Source organism: Mus caroli, unplaced genomic scaffold, assembly GCF_978045245.1.
Source record: "Mus caroli unplaced genomic scaffold, Mus_caroli_1 scaffold_13, whole genome shotgun sequence".
Lineage (NCBI taxonomy): Eukaryota > Metazoa > Chordata > Mammalia > Rodentia > Muridae > Mus > Mus caroli.
Genome location: NW_028227268.1, coordinates 116,867,905 through 116,883,789, shown reverse-complemented (window position 1 = coordinate 116,883,789; position 15,885 = coordinate 116,867,905). Strand labels below are relative to the sequence as shown.

Sequence of the window (15,885 nt, the reverse complement as noted above, 5' to 3'; positions counted from 1 at the left end):
CACCATGGCCCAGTTTAGTATTAGTTTAGGATCAGTAAAGTCCATACTGTGGGTTGGCATAACAGCAAAACAAGACCTATTGGGGTGCCAACTTGCTTTTGAAAAGTCACCCGATCCTCTGAAATTGTTCTGTGAATGTGGTAACTATATATGACGTCTGTTAATTATATAGGTGCTGGAGAGATGGCTCAGTGGTTGAGGGTGCTGGTTGTTCTTTCACAGGATCTAGGTTCGATTTCCATCACCCACATGGCAGCTCACCACCATCTGTAACTCCAGCTCCAGGAGTTCTGACACCTTCACATAGATGCATATGCAGCCAGAACACAAATGAAAATAAAATAAAAATAATTTTAAAAAAATCTATAACTTTACTCTGGCAGGGCCCGAATGCCCGTGCTCTTGTAATTTTTACCTTCCTGATGTACCAAGGATAGGAGAGAATAAAGCTTTAAAATTTTATACACACACACACACACATATATATATACACATAGTTTTGGCTTGGGTGTGAGATTAGTGAACATAGAGGCTTGGGTGGACCATAGGGTCCATAACTTTCCAAGGAACCCACAGCCATACCCTGTGAACTGCCTCTCAGCTATCATGTTTTAAAATTTATTTTCATTAAACATTTCTTCTTAGAGGTGTAGATCTTCTGGAGGTGAAGGAAGTTGGAAGTTGAACTTGAGCCTTATAGCATGGATATGATGACCTGGCCATTGTGAACTCTGGTTTCCTTATACCTTCCAGCTTCCCAAAAGTACCTTTGCATTTGTGGGTGGGTGGCTGGAGCCTACATTAGAAACACCATAAGCTCAGGAATGTGAATATCCATCAGAATGCTATCTTTTTTTTTTTTTTTTTTTTTGAGACAGGTTTTCTTTGTATAGTCCTGGCTGTCCTGGAACTCACGCTGTAGACCAGGCTGGCCTCGAACTCAGAAATCCGCCTGCCAAGTGCTGGGATTAAAGGCATGCGCCACCACTGCCCGGCCAGAATACTATCTTCAAGATGTTTTAGGACAACCCATACAGACAACAGGATGCATACACTACCAAGAAGGTTGCTGTTGGCAGTTATTGTACATTTTTGGATTCTTTTATTGAGACTCTGGTACCTACGGTTGATCCTGAACTCATTTTCCTGTCTCTAGCAGCCAGGTGCTATGATTACACAGGAGTGCGCCGCCACGCCCAACCAGAATAGAAAGTTACTAGAAAAGGGTTTCCTTGTGGCTCAGAGTAATAAGAGAGAGATGCCAAGTGGCAGCGCGCCCAGAACCTGGATTGGAGACTGACTCTGTCCCTTCCCAGGGCCATGTGGCCCGCCTCCCTAATCGCGAGGCAGGCTGGGAAGTCGGCCACCCTAAAGATGGCGGCAGAATTGAAAAGTTGGAGCCACTCCCGCGCGGCCCTGAAGGGTTCGGGAGAGCTGGGGGGGTGGGTACTGGGGCGCCTTTCCAGAGGGTATGGGAAGGACTGGGGTCGGCAGGTGTGCTCCTCCCGCCCTGAGGATGCGTGGAGGGGCCCGGGGTGACCCTGGGTCTTCAGGGGCTTTGGGGAAAACAGGGAATCTCCCTCCTTGGTGTCGCCCTCCTTGGGCCCAGCGGTTGCCTCTAGGCGGAAGTGCGGGAGCGCTGAGGCTGTGGGCGGGGCGTGAGGGGGCGGGGTCTCCGGAGTGGGCGGGCTCCCTGGGTCCGGAAGTGCGGGTGGGGCGCGGCCGGGGCGGAGACTGCGGGCGGGCCGGCGGCGCGGTGAGCGCGGGGGTGGCGGGCCCAGAGCGAGCATGTAGCGGCCGCTGGCAGTGGGGCTCCCGGGGCGGGCCGCGGGGGCCGCACGCGGCGACATGGAGGAGGAGGGCAAGAAGGGCAAGAAGGTGAGCGCTCACCGGCGCGTCCTGCTGCCGGGCCGGGGCGTGGGGTGGGGGTCCCTCGGGGTGGGCGGGCGGGCGGGCGGGCGGCTGAGCGGGCAGGGACAGCGGTCAGGTGGGCCTGCGGCTCCCGGAGGAAGTGCCGCGCCTTTCCGGTGGGGGGGTCCCCTTTGCCGCTCGCCCCCGACCTGCTCCAGACGGCCTGTCAGGGGGCCCGCCTTCCCCGCGCGCCGGCCTGGGGCCACAAAGGAAGTGGGCCCAGTGAGGGGCCAGACGGTGGCCTGGGCTGGAACTTGGGCCACTGGGCTGTGCCTTGACCGGCGAGGCTTTTGCTGCCCACTTGGCTTTGTTTTTGGATGTCCAGTAAAAGCAAAGATGGACTTAGCTTTTCGGCGGGTTCGCTCGTCGACTGTCGCTCCTATTTAATACCACTGAGTGATTTTAGTGACGTTATGTTTGGCAGTAAGATTTAGGACATGGTTCAAGAGGCTCCTTCGTTTCTGTAGTTTAAAAAATGTGGCTTTAATTACAGGCTTGAGTAGTTGATAAAGAACGTTTTAAGAAGCCTGGGAAGACCATGTGGGGATGAACCGCTTAAACTGCCTTTAAAGCGAAAAGTGGGCTTTGATAAAATGTATCCCTTTCAAATAAATGCTTTGCAATCTTCATGTTTGCCTGTCATTTTCATTTGATAAATGTGTGCACGTTGTGGACAAGTTTAAAACAGACTTTGAATGTCCTAGCTCAGCACCACCCTGCCTCCTTGTAGCCTTTAATTGGCCACACCACTCACCACCTTGTTTTAGGAGGTGTCCCATTTTTCAGAAAGTCTTACTTGAAATAGAGTGGCCAGGTGGCCTTCAGGGAATCCAGGCCAGCGGCGCGGCCCTCACTTTCTTTTGTTTGAAGACAGAAAGTTGCACTTGCTATTTAGATGTCCTGTCAACTTGTTCCCTCCAGAGATGGTTTAAAGCTGGAAATGGGCCCGACAAAGTAATTCAGCCTACAAGTATACAAGGGGGTTTGAGCATTGTAAAAGGACTTAGCTAGAAAAGAGGGGTGCTGTTGAGGAAGGACTTGGCCCAAGTGTGGCTGATGCTGAACTGTGCCAGCTGGTCTTTGCAATGCCAGTAGCCTACATCCCTGGAGACTAGTCATTGTATTTGTCTCACACTCTTAGTGCCCTGTAAGACACCTGGCCCACGTTCTTGTTTAGGACAAATTGCCTGGCTGGTATATGTTGTCTTGTATATCATACCACTTTGGGTAGAAGGCTGAGGAGCAGAGAGATGCATTAAGACTTCCCCCTGAGCTTTTGGATCAGTAGCAAGACAATCTTTTTTTGTTTGTTTTGTTTTTCGAGACAAGGCTTCTCTGTGTAGCCCTGGCTGTCCTGGGACTCACTCTGTAGACCAGGCTTGAACTCAGAAATCCACCTGCCTCTGCCTCCCAAGTGCTGGGATTAAAGGCATGCACCACCATGCCCGGCTCTTGTAGCAAGACAATCTTACAATTATATGCAGTGAAAAAAAAATAAGTACAGAAAAAGGCAGTGGTTAATTTCAGTGTCTCAGTTAAAGGAGATAATGTGTTGTGTAGGGATCTATGCTAGCAGTTGTAGGCATTCTGCCACCTGCTTTAGTTTGTTCCCTGTAAACAAGTGAGACAACCTTTGGGACCTGAGTTTCTATGTAGGCCATGACTGAACACAGTTTACCAGGTATCTTCCTATAAGGAGCTTGCAGAACCTTCCTAATATGTTTGTCTTTGAGACACACTTTCTCTGTTATGTAGCCCTGGCTGTCCTGAAACTCAGATGTCTAGATCAGGCTGGCCTTGAAATCACTGAGGTCCTGCCTTTCAGTACTGGGTTAAACGCTGGGCCACAACACCTGACATTTTTTATTTTTATTTTATTAAGATTTATTTATAATACATAAGTACACTGTAGCTGTCTTCAGACACCCAAGAAGAGGGCATCAGATCTCATTACGGGTGGTTTCTGGGATTTGAACTCAGGACCTTCAGAAGAGCAGTCAGTGCTCCTACCGGCAGAGCCATCTGGCCAGCCTCCCCCCCCCCTTTTAAGATTTATTTATTATTTTATGTATATGAGTACACCATTACTCTCTTCAGACACACTAGAAGAGGGCATCAGATTTCATTACACATGGTTGTGAGCCACCATGTGGTTGCTGGGATTTGAACTCAGGACCTTAGGAAGAGCAGTCAGTTCCCTTACCCACTGAGCCATCTCACCAGCCCCTTAAGTGGTTTTCATAATGGTCAGTTAACAAGAGGTACTTGTTTTAAACATTTAATGAATTCATCCCATTTCCCACACCAAGGCAGAGATTCCCTGTGTAGATCTGGGTGTCCAGGAACTGGCTCTGTTGGTCAGGCTGCTCTTAAACCTAAGAGATTGTCCTGTCCCTGATGTGCACCACAACAGCCTGGCTACAAATTCAAACTTTTAATAAATTTTACATTTGGACATTTAAATGCACCCAGCTCTTTCAGAAAGGTGCAGATGAGCCTATGAAAATATGAATGGGTGCTGAAGATGTAGCTTGTTTGGTATAGTGCTTGCCTGCTAGGTATGAAGCCCTGGTTCTAATCTCAGGTGCTTTGGATGCCCCAGAGGAATGATGGTATATTGTAATCCTGGCACTTGGGAGGGGGAGGTCAGAGGCTCTAAAGTTCAAGGTCATCCTTGGCAGTTTACTATGGATCATGGCCAACCTGGAATATAAAAGAACCTGTCTCAAAACTGGACTGGCAGGCCCTTTCCAGGTCTCAGATACTTGATGTCTTATCAAGCAATAGTTTTTTGTTTGTTTGTTTTTTGTTTTTTTTTTTGTTTTTTTTTTTTTGTTTTGTTTTTTGAGACAGGGTTTCTCTGTGTAGCCCTGGCTGTCCTGGAACTCACTCTGTAGACCAGGCTGGCCTCGAGCTCAGAAATCTGCCTGCCTCTGCCTCCCAAGTGCTGGGATTAAAGGCGTGCGCCACCACGCACGGCTTCAAGCAATAGTTTTACTGTGGCCTTTAATTCAGACAGAGAGATCAGTGTACTGCTGGCGATACCAAGGACCAAGTAGATTTTCTGGAAGTGGTCCCAGGTGTTGTCCTGCCATATTCAAGCTACTATAGCAACAAAAGTATGGTGACTGTATATCTCTATCAAACAGTCTGTAAAACCAGTTATGTTCATGAACCCGCAGTCATGGAGATGCAAGAAAAGCTAGAGAGCTTGCGGAGCTAGTTGTTGTAGAGCTGGATCAATCCCAGGCCAGGCCAGAGGGATGAGTGCATCAGAAAAACTGGCTGTTGTGAGCCTTGTAAAGGGCTGTAGCGTGACCACTTGATGTTTGTAGAGTGGCTGGTACCTCTCAAACTGAAAGACCTGTTTTTGGTGAATGAGGCTCTTGTTTTTATATTAAAAGTTTACTTTTTAATTGAAAATTTTTAATGATTTATTTTTATTTTATGTATATTGGTGCTTTGCCTGTATAGAGAGTGTCAGATCCCCTGGAACTGGAGCTACAGGCAGTTGTGAGCTGCCCTGTAAGTGCTGGGAATTGAACCCTAGTCCTCTGGAAGAACGGCCAGTGATCTTTTTGTTTTTAATGAACTAATTTATCTTATTTATATCCCAAATGCTGCCCCTCCCCCTTTCTGGTCTTCCCTCACAGAGTCTTTCCTTGCATCCCTCCCCCCTTCTCTTCTGAGAGTATGGGGTTACCCCTGGGTATCCCCTCACTCTGGAGCATCAAGTCTGTGCCAGCAGCCAGTGTTCTTAATTGCTGAGCCATTGGTCCAGTCCCTTTTAATTTTGTATATGTGCATGTCTGGGTCTGCTCATGTACGTGTGGGTACCTGCGAAGGCCAAACGTAATGGATCTCCCTGGAGCTGGTCTTAGAAGCAGTTATAAGCCACAAGATAGGATGTTGGGAATTAAACTAGAATCCTCTTCAAGAACAAACAGTTAAGTGGTTTTAACTCCTGAGCCATCTCTCCATACCTGAATAAGCCTCCTATGTACGAAATAGTCTCAGATCTTGTATATTGTAGTATTATGCTATACTGTATATGATGCAATGTAACCTTCTCTGCCCTCCTTTTCCAAGACAGGGTCTCACAAAGCCCAGACTAGTGTGAAACCTACTATGTAGTCAAGTATGGATGACCTTTAACTCTGATTTTCTGCCTTCCTCTGAGGGCTGAGATCATAGGTATGCACATGGGGACTAAATCCAGGGCTTTGTGTGTGATAGGCATTCAGTCATTCTATTAATTTAAGCTACATTCTGTTTTCTTACCCTTTTTTTTTTTTCGAGACAGGGTTTCTCTGTGCAGCCCTGGCTGTCCTGGAACTCACTTTGTAGACCAGGCTGGCCTCGAACTCAGAAATCCTCCTGTGTCTGCCTCCTGAGTGCTGGGATTAAAGGTGTGCACCACCATACCTGTTTCTTACCCATTTTTTTAAAAAAATATTTATTTATTTATTTATTATATGTAAGCACACTGTAGCTGTCTTCAGACACTCCAGAAGAGAGCATCAGATTTCGTTACGGATGGTTGTGAGCCACCATGTGGTTGCTAGGATTCGAACTCAGGACCTTTGGAAGAGCAGTCGGCGCTCTTAACTGCTGAGCCATCTCACCAGCCCCCTTCTTACCCATTTTTAAGGACAGGCACTTAACAGCCCAGGTTGGTCTAGAACTCATTTTGAAGCTAAGAATGACTGAACTATTCAACTTCTGACCCTCCTGCCTCTGCCTTCTGAGAACTGGGATTGCAGGCATGTACCTTCTTGTCTCTATTTAAGGATTGCTGGAATGAGCCCAGAGATTTGTTCAAGCTAGGCAAATGCTTTGCTAACTTACTGGCTTTAAATTTGTTACAGTTTTCTTCCTAGGTGTTGAGATTGCAGGCATGTACCAACACATCTGGCTAGTAAATACTTTTTTTAAAAAAAATATTTATTTATTATTATACATAAGGACATTATGGCTGATGTCAGATGCACCAAAAGAGGGTGTCAGATCTCATTACGGGTGGTTGTGAGCCACCATGTGGTTGCTGGGATTTGAACTCAGGACCTTTGGAAGAGCAGTCAATGCTCTTAACCACTGAGCCATCTCACCAGCCCTAGTAAATACTTTTTAAAATTATTATTTTTAATTTCTTAGATTTCTTATGTATATGAATGTTTTGCGTAAATGTATGTTTGTCCACCATATGTGTGCAAGTGGCCAAGGAGGTCAGAAAAGGGTGTTAGATCCCCTGGAATTGGAGTTACAGAAAGGTGTGAGCTGCAGTGTTGGGACTGGAATGGAACCCTGAGCAATCTGTAAGAGGAAGAAACTCTACAGCCCCTTACTTAGTTGTGTGTGTCCACTAATTGGCATATGGCAGTCAAAGAATAAATAACCTATAGGGTGTGAGTCTGTAACGCCAGTTCCAGGGAATTTGATGCCTTCATCTGGCCTCCATAGGCACCCACACTCAGATACACACACACACACACCATACAGATAGATTTTTTTTTTCCTTGAGACAGAGTCTGACCGTCCCTGGCTGGTCTGGGATCTGGGCTACTACTGAAGGTCGGTCAGAAGCTGAGAAGCAGTAGAGACACCCATAAATCTGCTGAGACTCATGGGCTACAGGAGATTAATGCTGGTCTATGTACACTGAAGCTGTTGTAGAGGTGTGCTGCAGTAATCTGCTTACTTATCCATTAGATGAATGTTGGTCAGCACCACCAGTGCCAGGCACAGACAGCCAGCAGCTTCCACCTAGGAAGTGCAACCAAGGACAGGGTGAAGAAGTTTTGATACAAATGATCAGGAAAACCTTTCAATTATGGAAACTTCAAGTACGAATCCAACTCCCATGGCTGACTTCAAATAGGATTGATGTGTAGGCAGCCCTTTTTACTTTATTCTCATTCCTACTTGTACCTGTGTGGGCTGAATTATCCCTACATCTCCCAAGTTCATGTTCTGTAGTTCACCCCCACAGTTTCATGAGGTGACTGCATATGGAGGGGGAGCGCTTTAAAAAGGTACCTAAATGTTTCTTGTTGATTGTTTTTGAGATACGATCCCTAGCTTAGGCTGTCCTAAGCTTACTTAGTAGTCCAGGCCAGCCTTCAAGCTGTGGAAACTATTCTAGCCTCACATAGTGCAGAAATTAGAGGCATGCACCACCAGATCTGGCAAGAGATGCTTAAGTTTAAATGGTGCACCTGTGGCTCTCTGTGATCTGATTTGAGTTGCATTCTTATGAGAAGAGACAGAGACACAGTGTGGGATCCAGGAAGAAGATGCTAGCCAACAACGTGCATAGGAGAAGCCTAGGAGAAGTAGCCCTGCCGACACCTTGACCTTGAGTTTCCAGCTCCCAGCACTGGGAGAAATAAGTTTCAGCGGATCAAGTAAGCCTGTTTGTTTGTTTGTTTGTTTGTTTTGAGACAGGGTTTTTCTGTGTAGCCCTGGCTGTCCTGGAACTCACTCTGTAGACCAGGCTGGCCTCGAACTCAGAAATCCGCCTGCCTCTGCCTCCCGAGTGCTAGGATTAAAGGCGTGCGCCACCACCGCCCGGCGCCATTTTTAAAAAATAACTTTATGGGGCTGGAGAGACGGCTCAGCGGGTAAGAGCACCAACTGCTCTTCCAGAGTTCCTGAGTTCAATTCCCAGCAACCACATGGTGGCTCACAACCATCTGTAATGGGATCTGACGCCCTCTTCTGGTGTGTCTGAAGACAGCAACAGTGTACTCATATAAATGAAATAAATAAATCTTTAAAAAAATTAGCATTATTTATTTTTGGCAGTACAGGGTATTGAACCTGGGGCCTTGAGCATACTAGGCAAGTGTTGTACCACTGAATGAACATCTCAGGTTTTCTGTTTGTTTGTTTTGTTTGAGACAGGGTTTTTCTGTGTAGTCCTGGCTGTCCTGGAACTCACTCTGTATACCAGGCTGGCCTTGAACTCAGAAATTTGCCTGCCTCTGCCTCCCAAGTGCTGGGATTAAAGGCGTGCGCCACCGTGCCCGGCAACATCTGTGTTTTTTATCATGAGTTTATGATATGTCTGTGTGGCCCTGGGAAGATTTATTTATTTATTTATTTATTTTTACTACTTTAAGAGAGAGGGTTTCTCTGTGTAGCCCTCCCCGTCCTGGAACTTGCTCTGTAGACCTGGTTGGCCTCTAGCTCAGAAATCCTCCTGCCTCTTCCGTAGTACTGGAATTAAAGGCGTGCATCACCACCAGCTTAGGAAGATTTTTTTTTAAAAATGTTTTCCCTTCTTCTTCTTCTAGTGTGTATATGAGGAGGGAAAGGGAAGGGGGGGAGTCTGTGTGCCTGTGTGTACTTATTCAGGCGTACTTGTACACATGGAGGCAGAGATTAAACACTGTCTTCCTCTGTTGCTCTTCACACTTACAGGGTCTCAGTGAGCCTAGAGCTCTGTCTCAGTTAAGGTTGGCTGGCTAGCGAGCCCCTGTGATCGTCCACTCACCAGCTTTCGGGTTGCACACACACACACACACACACACACACACACACACACGCATGCACGTGCGCTCCTGGAAGTTACATGAGTGCCAGGGGCTTGGACTTAGGGATCTGTTCTTGTGCGGTAGGCATTTTGTCCATTGAGCCATCTGAGCCCCTTAGCAGGGTATCTTGAGAATGACTCGAGAGGACAGATTGTAGGTGGGAAGACTCTGTCCCTAGGGAGCTTTCTGTTTCGCTCTGGACAAGCTCTTGGTGCACCTCACTCTGTTTGAGGGAACTTGAGATAGCATTTTACCTTGTTCCTGGGTGCCTCTGAATTCACTGTATGTAGCTCAGTCTGCTCATAACTCATGGTTATGATCCACCTTCAACCTCCTGAATGCTGGGATTGCAGGCATGAGCCGTCATATGGTCAAGGAATCACATAGAGTATTTTGGGTGTAGACTCCACGGAGGAACACATTTTGTCTTTGGGGGTCTCACACCGCCATTGTAAGCCTGGGTCCCTTCAGTGTGCTTGCTGCTACAATACTTGTCTCTTAGTCTGAGAGAAACAACAGGATTTTGTCTTGTTGATGAGACAGGATCTATGCAGCCCTGGCTGGCCTCGTACTAGCTATGTAAACCAGGCTGACCTTGAACTCAGAAATATGCCTGCCTCTGTCTCCTAGTGCTAGAATTAATGGCAAGTTCTTGGCCGCAGCAGCAGCTCCTCATTTGACTATGAGAAGTGAAAGGGTTTGTGTTTGGATTGTCCAGTGAGACAGACAGTAGATGTTTGGTTTTTTTATTTTGGTTTCTGGCACCGAGGGTTGAAAAACCCAGGGCCTCATCATGCATGTAAGGCAGGGGCTCTATCACTGGGTCACACCCCCAAACAAGGTCTTTTTCTTTTCTTTTTCCAGTATAAATAGGAAACTTTCTTCCTTTCCTCTGTGCTGGTGCCAAATATGTGACACTTTTTTCCTCTCAAGTGTACCTGATTGGTAACAGTTTTTTGTTTGGATTGTGTGAAGAACTAGGCTTTTGACTACAGGCATTAAGTGTATACAATGAAAGTAATCCTCTTTAATAAGCACAGAAGGAAGTTGGAATTTGGCTTTTGTTTGGGGCTTAAGGTGGTGTATTGTGTCACCCAGGGAGGTAGAAAGAATGGCTGAGCTCTGCCAGTGAGCAGAGTGGTCAGCCTAAGCCTGCCTGTTCCTGTTCTTACCGGACAGGACTCTGTGCGCTGTCACTTGGGTGTAGAGTACACTTCATGTGCGTGATGACTTGTAGCTCTGAGGGGTGAAAAAGAAAAATATCAGTATCCATCCTATAGTTTACAATTCCAGGAACGTTTTCCTGACATCTTCTGTGACTTAGAATTCTGTCTCCTTTGTTGCTTTACATGGAGTGAGTTATTAAGGAAACCTAGGGGCTGGGCATGGTAGTGCACACCTTTAATCCTCCAACGATTTGGAGGCATAGACCAGGTGGATGGAGACCAGCCTGGTCTACATAGTGAGTTCTCAGCCAGTCAGGGTCACATAGTAAGGCTCTGTCTCAAAGGGGAGGAGGGGCTGGATATGGCGCATTGGTAAAGAAAGAACACTGACTACCTACTTGTCCAGAGAACCCAGGTTTGACTCCCAGAATAAACATGCTAGAAGCTGTTTGTGACCCTATCTGACATCTGCTTTGTAGCCTTCTTGGGCACCAGGCACAAATGTACACACAGACATACATGCAAGCAGATCACACAGACACATAAAAATAAAAACATTTAAAGAGAAAGGAGACAACCTAGATTGACAGGCTCACATATGCGAGTCTATCCTGGTCTGATAATGTAGCTGTGTGTGTCTGCTGTTCAGTAACTCCCTCCCTAGCTCCTGGCAGCTAGGCATTCGCTGTCAGACCCCAGACAGCTTCTGTCTTGAGATTCCACCAGTGTCGTCTTTATCCTGAAACCCACAGTGCTGGGCTTCTGATCTTTCTCTTTTCTTTGTTTCCTTTTTTGTTTGTTTGTTTTCTGAGAAGGGATTTTTCTGTGTAGCCCTGGCTGTCCTGGAACTCACTCTATAGACCATACTGGCCTCAAACTCAAGAAATCCACCTGCTGCTGCCTCCTGAGTACTGGGATTAAAGATGTGCACCACATTGGCCAGCTGTTGTCCTTTTTTAACCCAGCTGCCACAGCAGCACTTTATTTTATTTTTAAACATTTATTTTTATTTTATATGCATAAATGTTTTGCCTGATGTGTATGCACCATGTGCATGCAGTGCCTGTGGAGGCCAGAAGAGGGCATTGGGTCCCCTGGAACTGGAGGTACAGGCATTTGTGAGCTGCTGTGTGGTGTTGGCAATTGGACCCACATAATATGCGAGAGCAGCCCGTGCTCTAACTGCTAAGCTGTCTGCAGCTCGCTAGCATTTCATTATGAGTTATGATTTTTCTTTTAATTCCTCAGGTGTTCTGAGATTACAGGTGTGTGCGACTGTACCTGCATTTCCATGAGGACTGGAGCTCAGGTTCTCATGTTTGCATCTCCCCAGCTTTCCCCTACTTTACAGTTTTCAGTTTTATTTTATGTGTGTAGTCGTTTTGTCTATGCTTATATCTACATGCCACACGTGTGCCTGGTACCTGCAAAGGTTCCCTGGGACTGGAGTTAGGGACAGTGTGGGTTACCATGTGGGTCCTGGGAGTTGAACCAGTTTTTCTAGCTCCATTCCCTGTTTTTGAGTTACAGTCTCTCACAGCCTAGGCCAGTCTCAAATCCACTGTGGAGTTGAGGCTGCCCTTGAACCATGAGCTTTCTGCATCTACCTCCCAAATATGGACCACTGCATTTGACTTTGGGTTTGTTTTTGTTTTTGTTTGTTTGTTGAGACAATTTCTCACTGTGTAGTCTTGGAACTCACTGTAGATCAGGCTGCCCTTTGTCTCTCAAGCACTGGGATTGAAGACATGTAACACCACACCTGGCTTGGTTGCTTTTCATTTTGTTTGTTCGTTGTTTGCTTTTTTTTCGGGGTGGGGTGGGGTGGGTTGGACAACCACAGGGTCTTCTATAGGGGAGGCTGGCCTCAAACTCTGTTTTAGTGACAGTGATCCCGCATGATCCTCCTGACTCCACCTTCCAGGTGCAGAGTCAGCACACTGGGCTCTACATCATGTCAGTACCCATTGTGTAGATCCCATCACTCACCTGACTGCACTCTCTATCCCCTGTCCATAATCCTGTCCTACCTGCTCACTGACTGTTCTGATGCATTTCAAAGGATTTTTAAAGAAGATTTATATATTTAATGTATGTGGGTACACTGCTGCTGTCCTCAGACACACCAGAAGAGGGCGTCAGATCCCATTACAGATGGCTGTGAGCCATCCCGTGGGTGCTGGGAATGGAACTCTGAAAGAAGCCAGTGTTAACCACTGAGCCATCTCTCCAGCCCCGTTTCAAACGATTTTACAGACATTACTTTACCCCAGAATGTGTCAGCATCCATGTTATTAACCAGGGATTTGCTAGCAATTTTCTTTCTTTTTCTTTTTCATTTTTTCTTTTTCTATTTTTGGTTTTTCAAGACAAGGTTTCTCTGTGTAACCTTGGCTGCTTGGCTGTCCTGGGACTAGTTTTGTAGATCAGGCTGGCCTTGAACTCAAAGAGATCTGCGTGTCTCTGCCTCTTAAATCCTCTTTTCTTTTCTTTTCTTTTCTTTTCTTTTCTTTTCTTTTCTTTTCTCTGCTCTGCTCTGCTCTGCTCTGCTCTGCTCTTCTCTTCTCTTCTTTCTTTTTTCTTTTTCTTTCCCTTTTTTTTTTTTTTTTTTTTTGGTCCCGGGCATTGAACTTAGAACCTCACTCACATGTCAGACAAGTGTTTTACCACTAAGTTATGAGTTATAACCCTAGTCCTTGCAATAGTTTTTCTTTTTTCTTTCTTTCTTTCTTTTTTTTTTTTTTAGTATTTTTTATTTTATATGCAGTGGTATTTTGTCTGTGTAAGGGTTTTAGATCCCCTGAAACTGGAGTTATAGAAGAGCAGCTAGTATTCTTAACTGCTGATCCATCTTTCCAGCCTTCTCTCTCTTTTCTTCCCTTCCCCTCCTTACTTCTTTATATTTATTTAGAGACAAGATCTCAGTAAATAGTTTGGAATGGCCTGGAACTTGCCATGTAGAACAGGCTGGCCTGGCAAACTCCTTCTGCTTCCAGTGAGTTGGGTTGACATGCGGCGCTGCAATTTTAAAAAAAAGTTTTTGAGAGATAATTTGTAAACAATGAAATGTGCAGTCTCCATTGCACATTAATTAATTCTTGACAAATGCATACATTGACAACTTGTCAGCTTTCTATAAACTATACCAAAACCCTGTAGATAATCAACTTTAAAATGCTGCTCTGTGATTTATTGCCCCAGTGTTGGGCCCTGGTCAGGTGGCAATGGAAGAGGATGTGTGTCGGAGAGCCTGCTGACCTAGAGCCAAGGGGCAAAAGCTCAAACACACACGTGTACAATCAAAGTGGAGGTACACATACACACACACACACACACACACACACACACACACACACACACGTGTGACTTCAGGACCTTTTGGCAGGAGGCCATTTGGACTCCCAAATGTCCATTTCCAATTCTGGAATTCCAATGCTTGGGACCAGACATTCACCACACAGGCTGTTTGGGAGAAAAGTCAAACATCCAAACTGTAGCAGAGCCAACAATTCTGAGAAATAGATCCCCATGGTCCCTGGAGTACCCATCTGTCTTCTAGCCAGGCTCCTCAGTTGCTAGTGTCTCAGAGCTGGTTAAGAGTAAGTTGTGGGGCAGAAGTAGTGAGTGATCCATGCCTGTAATGCCAGCACTCAGAGGAGAGGCAGGACAGTTACAAGTTGAAGCCAGATTGTACATAATGAGACCCTGTCTTCAAAACAAAACAAGAATAAACTGCCTCTTAAGGTTTTATTAGATATCTTGCTATCTTTGTCTGATCTTGCTCTCACAACCTAAGTGTTTGCTGTAATAAGTGAGGGTTGGACTCAGGATCTTATACTTACTAACAACTGAGTGACAGCTATATCCCCAGCCTTGAATAGGAATTTTAGTTAAGTTGTTAATGTTATTATTACTATTTGAGGCAGGGTTTATTGTTGCAGCCCTGGCTGTCCTGCAGCTCACTATGTAGATTAGGTTATCCTTGAACTCACAGAGACCCACCTGCCCCTGCAGCCGCAGTGCTCAGATTAAAGGCTTACACTACTCACAGCAAGCAGTTCTGCCTCAGCCTCCTATGGGAATTACAGCTGTGACCTACTGTGCCTAGCTATATTCAGCTTTATAAGGTAATACTAAACTGTTTCCTAGTGATTTCTTTCTTTTCCTTTCCCCAGCTCTCTTTCTTTCACACTATCTTACTATATAGCACATACTACCTTTTTTTTTTTTTTTAAAGATTTATTTATTATATGCAAGTACACTGTAGCTGTCTTCAGACACTCCAGAAGAGGGCGCCAGATCTCGTTGCGGATGGTTGTGAGCCACCATGTGGTTGCTGGGATTTGAACTCTGGACCTTCGGAAGAGCAGTCGGGTGCTCTTACCCACTGAGCCATCTCACCAGCCCCCATATACTACCTTTAATTTGAGATCTTCCAGCCTAAACGTCTTAGTCTTTTAAAAAGATGTTTTTAAAACTGTTCTTTGACAGTTTCCTACCAATACACAGTGTATTTCTGAACCCCTTCTTCCAAAAAAAAAAAAAAAAAAAAGCTTTTGAGTGATTGGACTTACAGAATATTTTATTTTTAGTAATGTGTGTGTCCTTACGTGTATTCTGAGTAGAGTCTCTGAGGCCTAGAGTAGTGTGCCACTGGTTGTGAGCCACCCAGTGTGGATGCTAGGAACTGAACCCAGTATTCTGCGAGAGTAGAATTTGCTCTTAAATGCTAAGCTGGCTCTCTTTCCACTCACCAAGTTTAACTTGGATGCTTGCTGCGTGTAGATTGTGGGGTTATTTACTGGAGCGAGGGGAACTGACCATGGCTATTCTACTGACCCCTCTCATCTGACTCCCCGAAGCTCTTCACTAGGCTGGGGCCGGAGTTCTCCCCAGGGATGGAGTGTTGGTGTGTGTGACTGCAGTGGCCATGACAGACCCCAAAGACAGTGTGTCACAGCACCCCTCATCTTCCAGCTCTTACGTTCTTTCTGCTCCCTCATCTGCGTTGTTCCTGACCCTTACAGGGGTGCCACAGATGTCTGGTTTCGGGGCTGAGCATGCAACACTTACTACTCTCAGTGCTTTGACCGGTTATGAGTCTGCATTAAGCACGACCACTGTAAAAGAAGCATCTCTGGGGCTGGAGAGACGGCTCAGCGGGGAAGAGCACCAACTGTTCTTCCAGAGGCCCTGAGTTCAATTCCCAGCAGCCACATGGTAGCTCACAACCATCTGTAATGGAATCTGATGCCCTCTTCTGGAGTGTCTGA

At 46.0% G+C, this 15,885-nt stretch overlaps 1 protein-coding gene and 1 pseudogene across 2 annotated transcripts in view; one reads left to right on the top strand and one right to left on the bottom strand.

The window, feature by feature from the left end:
* Nucleotides 1-1,001: 1,001 nt before the first annotated feature.
* Nucleotides 1,002-1,126, bottom strand: LOC115032636 (small nucleolar RNA SNORA70; annotated as a pseudogene).
* Nucleotides 1,127-1,735: 609 nt separating this feature from the next.
* The window catches only part of Ccm2 (CCM2 scaffold protein), a 53,292-nt gene continuing 39,142 nt past the window's right edge, over nt 1,736-15,885 (top strand). Inside the window, exon 1 of one of the 2 annotated variants that reach the window (XM_021177455.2) lies at nt 1,736-1,878. In XM_021177455.2, coding sequence (XP_021033114.1) covers nt 1,849-1,878 — 30 coding nt within the window. In that variant the 5' untranslated portion in view covers nt 1,736-1,848. The remainder of the gene's footprint in view (nt 1,879-15,885) is intronic. The other variant, XM_085829119.1, reaches the window with a different exon arrangement.